Genomic DNA, 15,102 nt, shown 5'->3' with positions numbered 1-15,102 from the left:
TAGACTGTATGAAATATGAATTACTCTGCGTACCGTGTTAATTTTATTATTTAATCAAGTTGTCACAGTTTTATATTCAAGAAAAAATCATCTCTTTGTGTCTCAGTTCATAAACAACACATTAGTTAGGAAATCATTCACACACAGTTTTTTTACATCCTTGAGAATTGAGATACTTAAAACTAATAAACCGAATATCGATAGCGTTCAAATGACAGACATAAAATATATTTCAAAGGTGAATGAACCAAAATAAAATTAGAATCGAACAGTTTCAGTCCGTAATAAAATAAACAAAAAATGATATGAACCACGTGTGGCGCCGGCTATTTCCAAGCGTTTATTATTAACAACCGCATAAATTACTCTTTCGAAACTTATGAACCGCATATTTCAAAGTTGTATAAAAATAAACATTTGGAAAATAAATATCATTCTTTCTAATAAATGTTTTTATCTCGTTGTGTGATAATATGAGGTGAGAAGCTTGTGATAAAAAAAATTGATGGTTTTCAGAAATTTTAGTAAACAATACGCTACCGAATTCTGCGTGTTCATTTAAAAAATGCTCTTATCTCTATTTCGAAACATTATGCTCTATAATGCTACCAATATAAAACTTTTTACTTCAAATAAATTAATTGAACAAATCGATCTTCTTATTAATTTTGTTAACAAAACATAAATAGAAAAAGTTTCGCTAAAACTCATGTAATAAGAAAATGCAGCGTTTCGTAAACAAATCAATCTTATATCTTAGAAACAAAGGCTGAATGGATCTGGCAATAAATAAAAATCTATTTAGTCTGTGCAACCGATACTGAATCTGTATTCTGGATAATCTGTGGATCGTCGAGACGTCGGGTCGTGTAAAAAATCCCAATCCCGGGGGTCGTTAACATTACCTATACGATAACACACGGCACCATATTGGATGGACGATAGTTTAATGAAATATCTTCTTTCGCTGCTAGTTTTTCAAATCTCTTTATAAAAGAGCCTTTAATATTGGTTTTTTCTTACCTTTTCGGGTAAATAAGCTATCGATATTTGTTCCATCTCTATTCAAGTGAAAACATTTTTCTATTTTTCTTTGTTATCCATAGTTTTATGACAATTGAAAGGTTTCTTTAAAAGTGCTAAAAGCTCTTTAAATTTCAGTTATTACTTACAATAGATCCTACTTTCATTTGTGTAATACGTTTGTAAAAATCATATAATTTATAATATAGATGGCTATTTTTATTTAATAAAACGTTTCAACCAGATAATTTCTACTTTGTTTATTTTTTATGATAGCGCGAAAATTTTAAATTGTTTACAAAAATAATGACATAAATACGTCACGTCACGATTATAACAAGTCAAAAGTATCTAGAAATATCGATAAATCAACGGTCCAATCTATTCTTTATCTATATCTATCTATCTATACATATAATAAAATCGTAGGAAAGTCAAAACTGTACATTGAATATTTTTTTAAAAGAATACTTGATCCATGATCTATAATCGATATAGAAGCCAAAAATATAGTTTTTAGAATTTTTGTCTGTTTGTCGGTTTGTCTGTTTGTCTGTTTGTCTGTATGTATTTCCGGGCTAATCTCAGAAAGTACTGCATAGATTTACTTCAAATTTTGCATGAATATTCCTAAGAGGTCGGGTGAGGATAGTTTAAACATATTATCATGATATCACCTTCGCGGGAGGAGCTGTGAACCTTTATTTTTCTTACATATTCCGTGTACTACGACAGCGTACAATCTAAAGACTCATGTTTAAATGTTGGTTTCGAGTAAGCCATGCTATTATATAGCTTTACAAAATAAAAACTATGTCATTTACGTAATTTGGGCAGAGAAACAGTTTAATGAATTTAGTAGTATAAAGACAAATTTGAAACAGCGCCATCTATGAGATTTCGTAAAAATCAAATCAATTTACATGTTATCACTACTGAACAACTGTTGAAAATTAATAATTTAAATATAATCATGTTATTTATTTAACTCTTTAACCCATATCTTCCCTTCCCTATAAGGTGCGCTTATATTTCGTGTGAATATACTACATTTTTAAAAGTGAGGGTAGATGTTTATTATTTTAAGTCAAACTAGACACCATTACAATTAATCTAATATTGATTGTGTTCATTGGTTACATTTTTAATCTTCGTGTTTTATAAATTTATAAAGAATAGAAAAAATTCGATCACGAGGCGGGACTCGAACCCACATAATTTCGTGATCGAATGTTTCTATTCTTTATAAATTTATTATTTATAAATTTATATTTATAAAGCATTTGAATAAATAAAATTAAAATAAATGTCATAAAACCAAAAATATCAAATTCAATCTTCGTGTTTTGTGAATTTTCACCATGCGTTCCCACAAAAGGTAAGTTGTTACTTTTATAGGTATTTATTTTTATAATGATAGCAATTCATGTTTTTATTGGTTTTATAATGGTTTTATATTACACTTTTAGAATGAAATAATAAAATGATGAATTCTTTTTGACTTTTACAAGATTTTGAGGTGCGTTGGGAACAGTAGTTTGTTGATAAAATTTTATATGTAATTAGCTTTTTTTATTGATTTACAATTATTAACGTTTGATTTTTTATTTACAGATTCAATGTTCATAAAATTATATCGCCTTTGGAAGACTATTTCTGCTGACAATTTTACAACAACACTTGATGATTTGATGATGAAGATAGTGGCAGCAAGGATTAAGTGGAAATTAGTAATCATCCGCTTCGTCAATTTTTGACTGAAGTTAATGTCCAACGTATGGTTCAATCATTGGAAGTATCTCGGGTAATTTTGGAGGATATTTTTAGGAAGGAGAGAAGGGGCAGCCAACCACATATCAAACTACTACGTTTTATTACCGAAAAAAATGTTATTGCCAAATGAAACATAAATTTTGCACTCACAACTGTACAAGTTATGATTTTTATTCTGACTTTGCTGTTATCTGATTATAATATTTATCGTTATGGCTATCGAGGTACCGACCGTACTGGGATGAGAGTACATGATATTATACCTACTCATCATCCAGGATTGCTTAGAGCATTTTCACACTGAAAAAGATGTTTTCTTTGAATCGTAGTTGCTTCATTTATTTATTTTTAATCATTTTACATAATATGTTTTATATTTGCCCATTTTCATTATATTTTATAAATAAAATGGAACCAACATAACTTTGTTACGTAGGTATCATTTCTCTCCCCCCAACGGTCCAGGCCTTGTCGCGGCGGAGGGGCTCAGTAGCTCAGAGTTATGGCCCTCTGAGTGAAGCGAAATTGGACCAGCGAGGGGCTGAACGGCTGGTTTAGAGTCGGGGAGATTCGACCGGCCCGACGGCCAGGGCTAGGTGTGGCCCAGCGGCCGCTGGCTGTGTGCGGCGTGGGATGGCGGCCAGAGGTCGTGGCTTGGCGGACCCCGTGTCCACTAGGCAAAGGTGGCGCTGAACGGCAGTTGGGGTTGGAAAGCCTCGACTGACCCGACGGCAGAGGTCCTGTTTGTGGGCCAGAGAGGAGCCGGCTTTTATGCGGCGGTGGATGGCGGCCAGAGGTCGCGGCGCGGCGGGCTCGCTGGTTTAGCAAGCCACGTCGTGCAGCGGAGGGCGGGATCCCGACGCGTCATTGTGATGACGCGCGGAGACTCCTGCAGAGAGGTGTGGGGCGGCGGCCGCTGTAAAACGGCCGTCTGCCAACTCGTAATCCGGTCCGTGGGGCTGGACCGAGGGCCGCCACCTCTGGTGAGGTGGGGGCTGCGAGGTAATCTCTATAAAAGTGCGCCGGAGGGTCCCCCGACGTGTATTTCACACATCGGAGGACCTTCCGGCGTGCACCCTCCGGCCGGACGGTGATGGGGTCGGGGGTTCGGGGGAACGCGGATGATGGAGCGGGGAAAGATCCATTGTCTGCGCGTTGGTGGCGTAAGCCTTCGTTCCAGCAGCCACCAGCGAGGGGGGTTCTAGTGGTGGGCCTGGAAACGGGCATCTGCTGGGCGGGACACGCGGTAGAGTCGTAACCGTTCCCGCAGTTCCGTCCAAAGCAGCGCGATGGAACAGAGTGGGGTTTTAGTCGGTAGAAATCCGACATAACCACGGCTCCATCCCCGGGAGCCGGGGGTATCTAAGAAGATTTCCCCACTATAAAAAAAAAAAAAAAAGGTATCATTTCTCTATTAATAATCCGTAGGCATATTTTCCGAGCACCCCATTTAAGGTGCGGTCCTGAAATTATAAAAAGTTAATGTATACTTTTGCCTAATATAAGCTCAAGATCATTTTTAGATAAAAATAACAAAAAGAACTTATTTATTAAAATTTAGTAGATAAAAGAAATTATGTTACGATTTTATAAGAAAACACAGTATATTTATTAGGCGGCGATAAAATTGAATAGTTGTTGTTAGTTATTCTTTAAATTCACTGATTGTAATGAGCATTTCCGCATGCAAGTTGTATCGTAGTTTAGATATATCATAGTTTTGACACATTACAGTTCCAACAAAACCCTCAAATTTTTGAGCAGAGTTGAGCAAGATAATTTAAAAAATGTGCTGTGTTAAGTATTATAGAAAAGGTTAGTTCGTTGATAATTATCATTTCTTCATCATTGACATGGGTGTTGTTAAATGTTAGTAAAAATAAACTTTGACTGTTAATACTTTTGTTCAGTATTTACCTGTATGATTTTTGCTTGGTAATTAATATGTATATTTTCATGTCGTATAGCTAATTATAAACATAAGTGTGATGTGAAACTAGCTGGATTTATTTTTACACACTCACAGCCATATATTTTATATTAAAATAGTGTAAATCATAATATTTTTTCACAATTAAAAATATTTCCTTTTTTCTGATGGTGTTGGCATCGAATTAAACCGCGCTGTCGTTTCGTTCACTAAAAGTGATGTTATGAGGACCGAATATGTAGCCGCCTCAACTTACGGAAACGAGAGTAACCTGCGTTGTCTGTTAGTTATTGTATAGTCGAATTTAACGTTACATAGAAATTGGAATCTAAATATATTATGTATACTTAGGTATATTAAATCTGTACATGAAATATATTTCCTAAATAACTATCACGGGGTGATTAGGGATCGACACTGATGCCAAAGAAGCAAACAGTAAAATTTTTGTCCGTATAACCGGTATAGAAACAAAAACTACTCGACGGATTTAAACGAAACTTGGTACAATTATTTTTCATATTCCTGAGCAGAGCAGTAACTCCATTTTTAAGCTTTCGTCGCGTGTGCAACCTTAATGGTTAAAGTTACACAGAAATCATGTATTCAGAAAGAAATGTTCTCCTTATTATATAAAAAATATCTCCCGACATCATAAATGTCTATCTTTTATGGTTGACTCACAATAACACGTGTAACTTCCGATAGCTTAGGAGTTCGAAGCTTTCTGATTATATTTGTCTATAACACTCTCAGTCCGTTTTAACTCAATTTTTATTTTCATGCATCAGTGCCACCTAAAAAATCTTTATCTCGAAATTCGAGCAAAGCTAAGAAAATGAGAAATAAGAGTTCTCAAGAATCGTTAGAGGTATACTCTAGGCCGAAAACAACACGTGTTATGCCGAGAACCTGAAACCGCTTCACAACGAGAATTGCGGCTCACAGCTGACCGCGAACGGCATGTACTATCCCGTGAGACCGAAACCTTCACTGAGAGGGTATAACGTCTCACAGCTGATCACGGCCGTCACATTTTATCTCGAGAATCTGAAACTTTTACTCAATATGAAGACCGTTTGACAAATGATAGGGTGCACCATAATATTATTCGATCTCTTGAAGATGAACATGAGCATAAGCAATGACTAGAGTAGGGACGCGAATATTACAATTAATTGAGACAAAAACGATTATTAAGTTTGTTTAATGAAAGATTAAGAATTGAAACTATTCGGTCTCTGGAAACGGACGAATAGCGAGAGGCCCCTCTTACTGCAGACAGATTTCGCATAGTCTTAATGACTTAGAGGTAAACATAGAAGATCAATCTACGAATTCGGTGGTGGGGTCCGACAAATATAAAAGTGGGTTTTCTTATAACCTCACAATTGATTACAGATCATCTTCTGTATAGGCGATATTAACGTAGTATGTTATTTTTGTAATGCTTTAAAGTGGAGTAAGGAGTCGGCTTTCGTTTGAAGATACACCGGAACCTTTGAAATCACTACTTTTAGAGGAACATGACGTGCAATCTAAACAGTTCTTAGACAATATTCGCTCTTATAGTAGTGCGTTTCAAATGATCCTTTGGTGCTCAACAATTATCAGAAGGTCCTTTCATGCTTACTTTTAAGATACAAGGTCAAGTTTACCATTTGATAGGATCCCTTTTGCCTGAAGGCCAACCTAAGTTTCTTTAAATATATTTTGTATTCGACTACAACGAATAGTCGAATACAAGAATTATCAATATTTCTCGAATTTAAAACTGAACTCATTTCACAATTTTAGAACATGTTTCATCAGGTTAATTCGTATGTATGCAGTTTTAAATCGACATTAGAAGCTTTTCCTCAAGATGGTGATATTAATATAAGATTGTTATAAATGTCTATCGGCACTCAGGAACTCCCTGGGCGTGTATAACGCCCAGGCCACAGTATTACAATTTTTCCTACAGCAGGGCGACGAATGTATTTTCGCATAGCAAAGGAGGGGAACTCGCGGGGGGTCAAGTGACGCGGGCCACGTACCATTAACATGCTTAGTTTGTGGTACCGAGCGCGAAAGAAAGTCATCGTGTTTTTGTTTTGTTACTATGTAAACTAACGTAATTTAATACTTAGGTACATATTCTATAACGGTGCACTCAAACTGTTAATCTACATTTAATTTAGATTATTATTTGAAATACTAAGTAATGTAGAATTTAAATCACATTCCTTCATGTTTTCCTCAGATTTTCAATTTTCTCCGATTTTAAGATTTTCAGAGTGTTCAATTTTAATGTAGTTAAATTTTATAAGAGACAATTAAGAACATTCAAAAATAAAGTGTCACGTATTTTTTTAAACGACGAATGACCTAAAACGACGTAATCGCGGACGAAGTCGCGGGCAACAGCTAGTTAATTATATAGACGTACGAAAACCAATAAATAGGAAAGTAAGTAAACAAAGTATTAAATCTCCGAAACCGAAGTGATTGCAAATATTTGATTTGTTCCTCGCAAATTCAATATAATATAACAACAACTTCGTAACTTTTTGTTTCTTTGTTAATATAATCAAGGTTGATGTTTAATATTAGATGTAGGTACTTAAATAGATATTTTGGATGTATGGATGGTGTATAGTATGGATGGAGATTTACGACAATCATACTGTAAAGGAAAACCGCTATTCCAATAAGCATGAAACTTAGCACGGACCCAGGTATACTATTATGTGGATAAAATAGGGAAAACATATGATTATAAGTTATATTTTATGTCTTGGTATCACGACACGGGCTGCACTGCAAAATGTTACATCATCTTCATCAATTTTTATAGGACCTCAAGTTTCCTTTTGCGATTTTTTGCACGCTACAAACTGTAATAATGTCAAGAAATAGCTGGTAGATGCTACATCCCACATACAACTATGTTCTATGACTTAACATATTTTTGTCCATAAACCTTTTTCGTGTAAGTGATAGGTAAGAAAATAATATATATATTTTTTTATTTCCAAGTTATAAATTATATAAATGTACAAACATCACTAAATTTTATTTATTTACACGACACGTAATATATTAACTAGGGATAAGTGATAACGCTACTTACTAACATTCTTGATCAATTACACATTGACTAGAAGACGTCGATAAATGGGATAATCCTATATAATGCCACAATTAATTCAGAGCCTGCTCCGATAGATTAGGACTCCGATTTCCGTGACAAGGGTAGCGGTCACAAGGCAGCTGGAGGCGAATCTTATCTCATGAAAAGACGGCAGCCATCTTGAAAATGTTTTATTACGTGTCAATTATATCACACATGCACCACACATATGATATTGAGCTAGAATTTAAAAACAAAGAAATATATTTTATTTAAAGCATGTGTTTTCTGATGACTCTGGTTTTTGTAGATTGAATTTGCTTGTCTATTTCTTTAAAGCCAAATTAAATCACAAGTAGGTACACACTCCTACTGAAACTTTCATTAGGTAAATCCTGGTAAATCTTACATCTTTTTCTATTTGAAATGTACTTTCGGGATAGTACTATTAAAACTAAATAATTATTGGACCCTTACCTTTGGCTTCGGAGAATTTAACTCTACGATTGACCTCCTTATAATGATGTGATTAAATATCGCAAAATATATACATATGTATAGATATCAATATCGAATCGAAAATTGCGTTTCTTAAGTCGCTTGAAAATTGAAATATATACCTAGAAGCAATAACCAATATCTATTGATGTATTTAAATATGAAGAGATAATTTTTCGTGTTAAATAAACGTAAATGTAAACGGATACATTACTTATCAAATAGATTCATCATTATTTAGTAATCAAGGTGAATTGTGCGAAATGTATAAGGTCATGAGGAAAGAGGTTCCGAAGGCTGCATTTTTTATTAGTGGGAAAAACATATTAAATACCCAAAACGTACACAAGTGATGTATTCAAGAAGAATTTTGGCTAGTACGATGATAGTATAGGAAATAAGTAAAATATTTTAAATAATATTATAAAGCTGAAGAGTTTGTTTGTTTGAACGCGCTAAAACAGGAACTACTGGTCCGATTTGAAAAATTCTTTCGGTGTTAGATAGCCCATTTATCGAGGAAGGCTTATAGGCTGTATATCATTACGCTAAGACCAACAGGAGCAGAGCACTGCGGGTGAAACCACGGGGCACAGCTAGTATTTAATATACATTGTTTATTCAATGTATTATACTTGTATAAATTAATATAACGGAATTTAATATTAACATGTACAGTTACAGTTTGTGATCAAATATCACACATTATCATTTAAGCACGATGTTGAGAATGGTTATTGTTTTCCGATACAAAGTCATATAACATCATATAAATAGTAATAATACTTAAATGTATGTGTGTGGAAATAATAATATTATAGAATAATTATTAATGTCTAAAGTTTGAACAATAATATTTTCTACCCTTATTTAAAAATTAATAAATGTTATAAACATATCTTCAACTAAATACATAATTAAGTATACCTAATCAATTCTTAAATCACGATTATTATATAATCTATGATATTTCTGTATTTTAAAGAAAAATAAAAGTTGTTTTATGAACAACAAAAAAATGTAATAGCAAAGAAAAAATCGTGTAAAATGGCGGTTCTTGTGTTTTAAAAATAGAACGTCGTCGGATCTTCCATCCATAGATAAAAGAACATCGTTACACTCGAAACAAAAGAGGTTACAGTCTGCTAGTGGTCTGAGAGCCAAAGATCAAGCAGTGTCAGAGCCTGCAGCCTTGACACCCCGCTGTCCCGTCATCTCGCACGAAGGTCGACCACTATGATTGATTAATGATTCGATATTTTGTTATAGGAGCGATATGTACTTATGTGTTAAAGAGAGAATATAAAAAGGGAAAGTATATTTGCTATGTTTTTACACTCTATGCGCAGTCATTTTTACACTGTAAGCGCAAAAGAAATTCGTAAAACTCGGTATACAAATCGATTTATTTTGGGATAAAGACCACAAGTGCTATAAATCATGGATGTTTTAAAAGGTTCGAGTTGCGAAATGTCATGAAGTATCTGCGGTTTGATGGCTATCGATGATATACCTTGAAGTACGCTTCAATTATATCATGAAATAAATCATAAAGAAATGAAGAATTTCTGCGATTAATTCTGTAGAATCTGTAATCTATAATATAAAATTAATCGATTTTGTTAATTCTTTTTTTTATAATATTCCTGGAAGTACGAAGATGGTTCATATGGAGGGAAAACGTTAACATGTACAACAGGCGAAGCCGGAACGGACCGCTAGTGTACTAGTAATAGTTAATAATGATAGGTACTGTAAATGAGTAGAGTTTGGGACGTTTGTAAGCTTTTTCTATCTTGTACTTTTGTTTGTTGGTCGAGAATAGATGTTGAATGATGATTCTGCCGTGCTAATGCTATGTTGCCTTGTAATAAAGGAACTTTGAAAATACGTCCCCACTGCAATAATGAGTGGGGGTCTATTACGTTGCAATAAAGTTTATTATAAATTATTATGATCCAAATGTCATCGTGCGAATGTATTGCTCTCGGCTTTCGCACGGTTTCGCAAACCGATAGATAATTGAGGGCAGATTGTATGTACTCATACGAGTTTTGAACAGGTATTTATGATCTAGTTTTTATAATTTAAAACATGTGTAGTATGAGACTGGAGCGACTTTTGAAAAATTGTTTTAATTGAAGCCTGCGAATTTGCTCTTATAACGATACGATAAACAACTTTATTACGGATGTTAAAAGTGATTTATTTATTGGTAATCGCGTAAAGTTTTAGACGTAAAAGTGTTATAGTAGGTAATGATAAACAATATATTTTATTTGCTCATGGCCTGGCTCAGACTTCCATTCGCAAATTCCAATAAATAACGTTTTCTTACGTCACCAAAAAGAAATTGTAAACGAATTGACAACATTTCAAAATTTTAAGCTACTTATTTTTTTATTTTAATGAAAACTAGATCAAAAATTATTATACATGTATTTTTTGCTTTTTCTAAATATGGAAGTTTTCATTCATCTTTTTGAGTTTTAAAATCATCTCATTCTAAAATGTCGTAAGCGCCAAATGACGTCATACATACGGAGGAATACATTTTTTCCTTTGCCACATACCTAGTTTAAATTAAAAAAAAAACCTTGACAGTTTACATTTTGGCACATTTGTCACTTTGATTCATCAAGCTTTGTAAATATTGTTATTTATTATTTGTTGATCCAAATTTTAAACAAAAAAACTTATTCACAAGTACTAATGATGATGACTTTATGCAGGATTTGTTAATAGGTGCTGAAAATTTCTGGGAAACAAATATAAAACGTTGTTGGAAAGTGTTAAATAAATACAACTTTTAGTAAGTAAACAAAGTCTTTTATTTCAAGAAAATTATGAACACTATAGGCACTATTTGTATAATATAAATGAATTAGTCCAACTCCAATCAAACAAACATCACGCTAATGAGATTAAAATAGAAAATCAAAACACAATAACCCGATTTAAAAGTTTGTTTACATGAATAATTCACAAAAATGACATTAATATGAAATTTGACACATGCCATACCCTGTAAATGTCAGTGGTAGTTTTTTTTTTAACTTTTTTTAAATCAGGCTAAGGCGCATTTTTATTCCTCCGTATGTATGACGTCATCATCACATTTATCGTTTTTATTTAATTTCTCTTAAAATATGCGATAAAAAAAATGAAATATTTTTTTTCTGTAATCGCAAGAGCAAAATAAAGAAACGGTTTTTTTCTTTCATGGCCTTATAAAAAATGAAATGTTGTCAATTGATTAAAAATAAGTTTAGTGAATAGTGCCTAGTTAGAAAATAATTCGAATATTAACAAATTACAGGGCGCAATGGCCTTTAAAAATTCATATGAACTTAATACCTACTAAGATAACAAGTGTTTATTAGAATTCGATAGAAATAAATACAATAACAAGATGATATCATTTCACTCGAAATTTTCCCTGAAATTTGTACCGAACAATAATAATTAATGTTCTGTTTCGTTTTTTTTACTTATAAATCTACTTATAGGTTAATGCTTTACTATAATATAGAGTTACTTTGATTCTTTTCCCACTTACTTTACCTATTAATATTAGGACCTATATTGGACCTACCTAATATGTGACGTCATCAAAGTATATTCATTTTTTTGTTCACAGGTCCGCAGAAGAAAACTTAATAACAGACATAGAAGCAAACGTGTTGTCAGACATAAAAAGCTTGCGCGTGCTTCGTCTGGCTCGCAACCGACTGACTGCCATTCCATCCGCCCTGGCTCATACTAATAGACTACAGGCGCTGTAAGTAATCAATGAAAGAGAATTAACTATAAGATAATATTTAAATAACAATATTTATTATTACAATGACTTAAAAAAACATAAAATGCACCGAATGATTGAGCAGAATCTGTTTTAAATATGCCTTCTATAATCAAGTTAAAAATAACAGACCATATCCGTTTAACTACATAGTAATATTATAGCATTTGTTAATTAATTAAAATCCAATTTATATGTACCTAGTTACGTCAAAAAGCTTTAATCAATAAAATAAATTACGTTCCATATTTTAAAGTGAAAAAATTATATTAATTAGAAATCTTCTAGTATAACTTGTATAATTACTTTTATGTCATGAAAATTATTATTAAATCCGACAAACTTTATCTCAAAGTTATAAGTAATTTGCGAGCGCAAATAAATTTCGTAATTTCGTGAAATGTGGTCAATTAAAAATTGCGTCAATTAGATTTGTAACCTACAAAAAGTTTCAAGTTATGGTTTGCAAATTGCTATGATTTATCTCTACTAATACTAATATTATAAAGCTGAAGAGTTTGTTTGTTTTTTTGAACGCGCTAATCTCATGAACTACCTACCTACTACGATTTGAAAAATTCTTCGAGAAAAATTATTCGCGCGGCACAGTTAGTGTTTGATAAGCCTTTGGATTGTTTTTAGAATGAAAAGAGTACTCAAGTGAAGAAGTTTTTATGTATGGTTCTAAAGATATTCAATTTAGATACCAACATAATCGATTCTGAAACATAAAAGTTACTTTCTTTACGCACTAAAGATTTGATTCCACGTTTTCTATAGTTTTAGTTAATTTTCATTACGAAACCTTTTCAAAGGCTCGGTCGTTAACCTCTTTGATGAAAAATCGCCCATTCACTGCCATCAGTGTCAATGGAGTACGAGATAAGGGGTTCACCAGCATAATATACAGGACTGGATGTACTCTTTTTTCTTATATAAAAAGAAATAAACATAGAACATAATATAACAATGGTACAGTTTATTTTAACTGGTAACAAATGACTTGGTAGGGCCAGTCGTTATAAGTTATAAGCTACATGTGATTTTTGTACTGTTCCGCTTAGAAGAGATTTGTTTTTGTTTTTATACGGCAACCAGCAAAGCACTTGATGTGATCACCGCCGCCCTTAAGCATTTGCAACGTTGGGAACATTACGATTGTTTTACCGGCCTTTGAAAGATGTCGCAGTTTAATGTTGCTTGTAATAATAAATGTGTTTAAATATACATAATATTATCTATGTAAATGGTATTTAAATTTTCCCTCAAAGTAAGTATTTGTTGATGAACATATTATTTACAAAAAAGAACAAATTATAGCATAGTGAAGAGCCTTCTCTGGTTTTTTTGCAGATTTCGTTTCAGAACTCTATCACTATGGTAACGAAAATAGTAAATACTGTCCCAAATGTTTCTTAAATCATAAAATTAACTAAATACTAATTGGAATAAACAGTAATACTTTGAAACAAGGTAATTTCCTACAAGAACCTAGGTACATCTAGCATCGAGCTAGGTCTACGTCCCGTCGCGCCGCCCACGCTGGCGTCCACGTCACACTGTCACATAAAACCGCTGAAAGAAAAACGATGCACATACACTTTTCACCGACCCATAAAATCGTTTAAATTCTGCTTCTAACAGCCATTCGAAACATGCTATCTATTGAAAATGTTTACGCAAATTGCCTTGGTTTGGTGTAAAATATTTTGATATATTTTCCTAAATTACTTTTTAGTATAGCTACTTAATAAAATATCTCAGTCGTGCTATTAAGAACGAAATATTAAAGATAAATTAATGTGGAAATTTTTATGGTTTTCGCTTACCTATCGATAGTCCCGTCAAGCACTTTTCTAGGTCATTCTTTAAGTACCTTATAACGAAATTATATAGGTAAATAGTGTTTTTTACAATCAATGTTCCAAAGTTTGACATCCCTTCTTATCCTTCTCCTCTCCAGTCCCATCATTATTTTCTTGTTTATTTATTTTTTTTTCTTCATACGAATATATATAATTCATCCGCCATCATACGTTTTAAAAGGAAGTTGCAAGGACGTAGTTGCCATTACAATTAATGTCACGTAAGTGCGAATTGAAACAAACAGCATTAAACTTCCTGTGTAAACATCAAGGGCGGATCCAGCCTTAGTGCCAGGGGGGGGTCACATAGACGTGGGCAATTTTCAAAAGCTATATTTTGGTAATTTAATTGATACGTAGATTTAAAAAAAAATTGGTCAAGTGCGAGTCGGATTCAAGAGTTCCGTACAAACATTTTTATATGTTTTAAATTTTAATATTAAATTTATGCTTTTTGCCATTTTTCCTTTATCTGTGCTATAAGACGTAAGTTTCTATTAAATAAAGATTAAATATCAAGATTCTGTGTTCACGGGAAGTACTCTGTAGGTTTTGATTCTTGGCAACACTTGCGAATGTTGATAAGCATTTATCTGCGATAAACCACTTTTATCGTGACAAAACCAAACGTTTTATCTCGAGAAAAAAAGAGCGCCAAAAGTGGTTTATCGCAGATAAAACCAAAACTAAAAGTAATTACACAAAATGCTCTGACAAATATCTTGCAAATGTTTTAATATAATTGTTTATGAAAAAAAAAATCATAATAAGTATTACCATGTCAAGTAGAAAACGTAAAAGTGTGAAAATTAGAGCTAAATTGGTGATTTTTTTTTATCGAGTCAATTTTAATATTTTATGTTTTTGATTAAACAGAATCGTTTAACATATCATCTAGTTTGATATATATTTTATTTTTTAGATTTGGTCTTGAATATTACACGTATCATCTAATAGAAGATTGGTTATTTTGCTTTATGCCCCCTCTTAAGCACTTACAAGCACAGATAAAGAAAAAATCCTTTAAGGGGGCGCATAAAGCAAAATAACCAATCTTCTATTAGATGATACGTGTAATATGCAAGACCAAATCTAA

General features: G+C 32.9%; 2 protein-coding genes across 2 annotated transcripts in view; one reads left to right on the top strand and one right to left on the bottom strand.

The window, feature by feature from the left end:
* LOC149476720 (uncharacterized) overlaps positions 1-15,102 on the bottom strand; it is a 71,935-nt gene that overhangs the window by 11,465 nt on the left and 45,368 nt on the right. The window lies entirely within an intron of this gene.
* rk (G-protein coupled receptor rickets) overlaps positions 1-15,102 on the top strand; it is a 90,014-nt gene that overhangs the window by 34,890 nt on the left and 40,022 nt on the right. The window contains exon 4 of the mRNA XM_089711139.1: positions 11,980-12,120. Within this exon, the coding sequence (XP_089567265.1) occupies positions 11,980-12,120 (141 nt within the window). The remainder of the gene's footprint in view (positions 1-11,979; positions 12,121-15,102) is intronic.

The sequence above is a fragment of the Colias philodice genome, chromosome 26, assembly GCF_061535455.1.
Source record: "Colias philodice isolate Cphi_HAF_F1 chromosome 26, ilColPhil1 Martin Lab GWU primary, whole genome shotgun sequence".
Lineage (NCBI taxonomy): Eukaryota > Metazoa > Arthropoda > Insecta > Lepidoptera > Pieridae > Colias > Colias philodice.
This window is presented reverse-complemented; position numbering and strand designations above follow the sequence as displayed.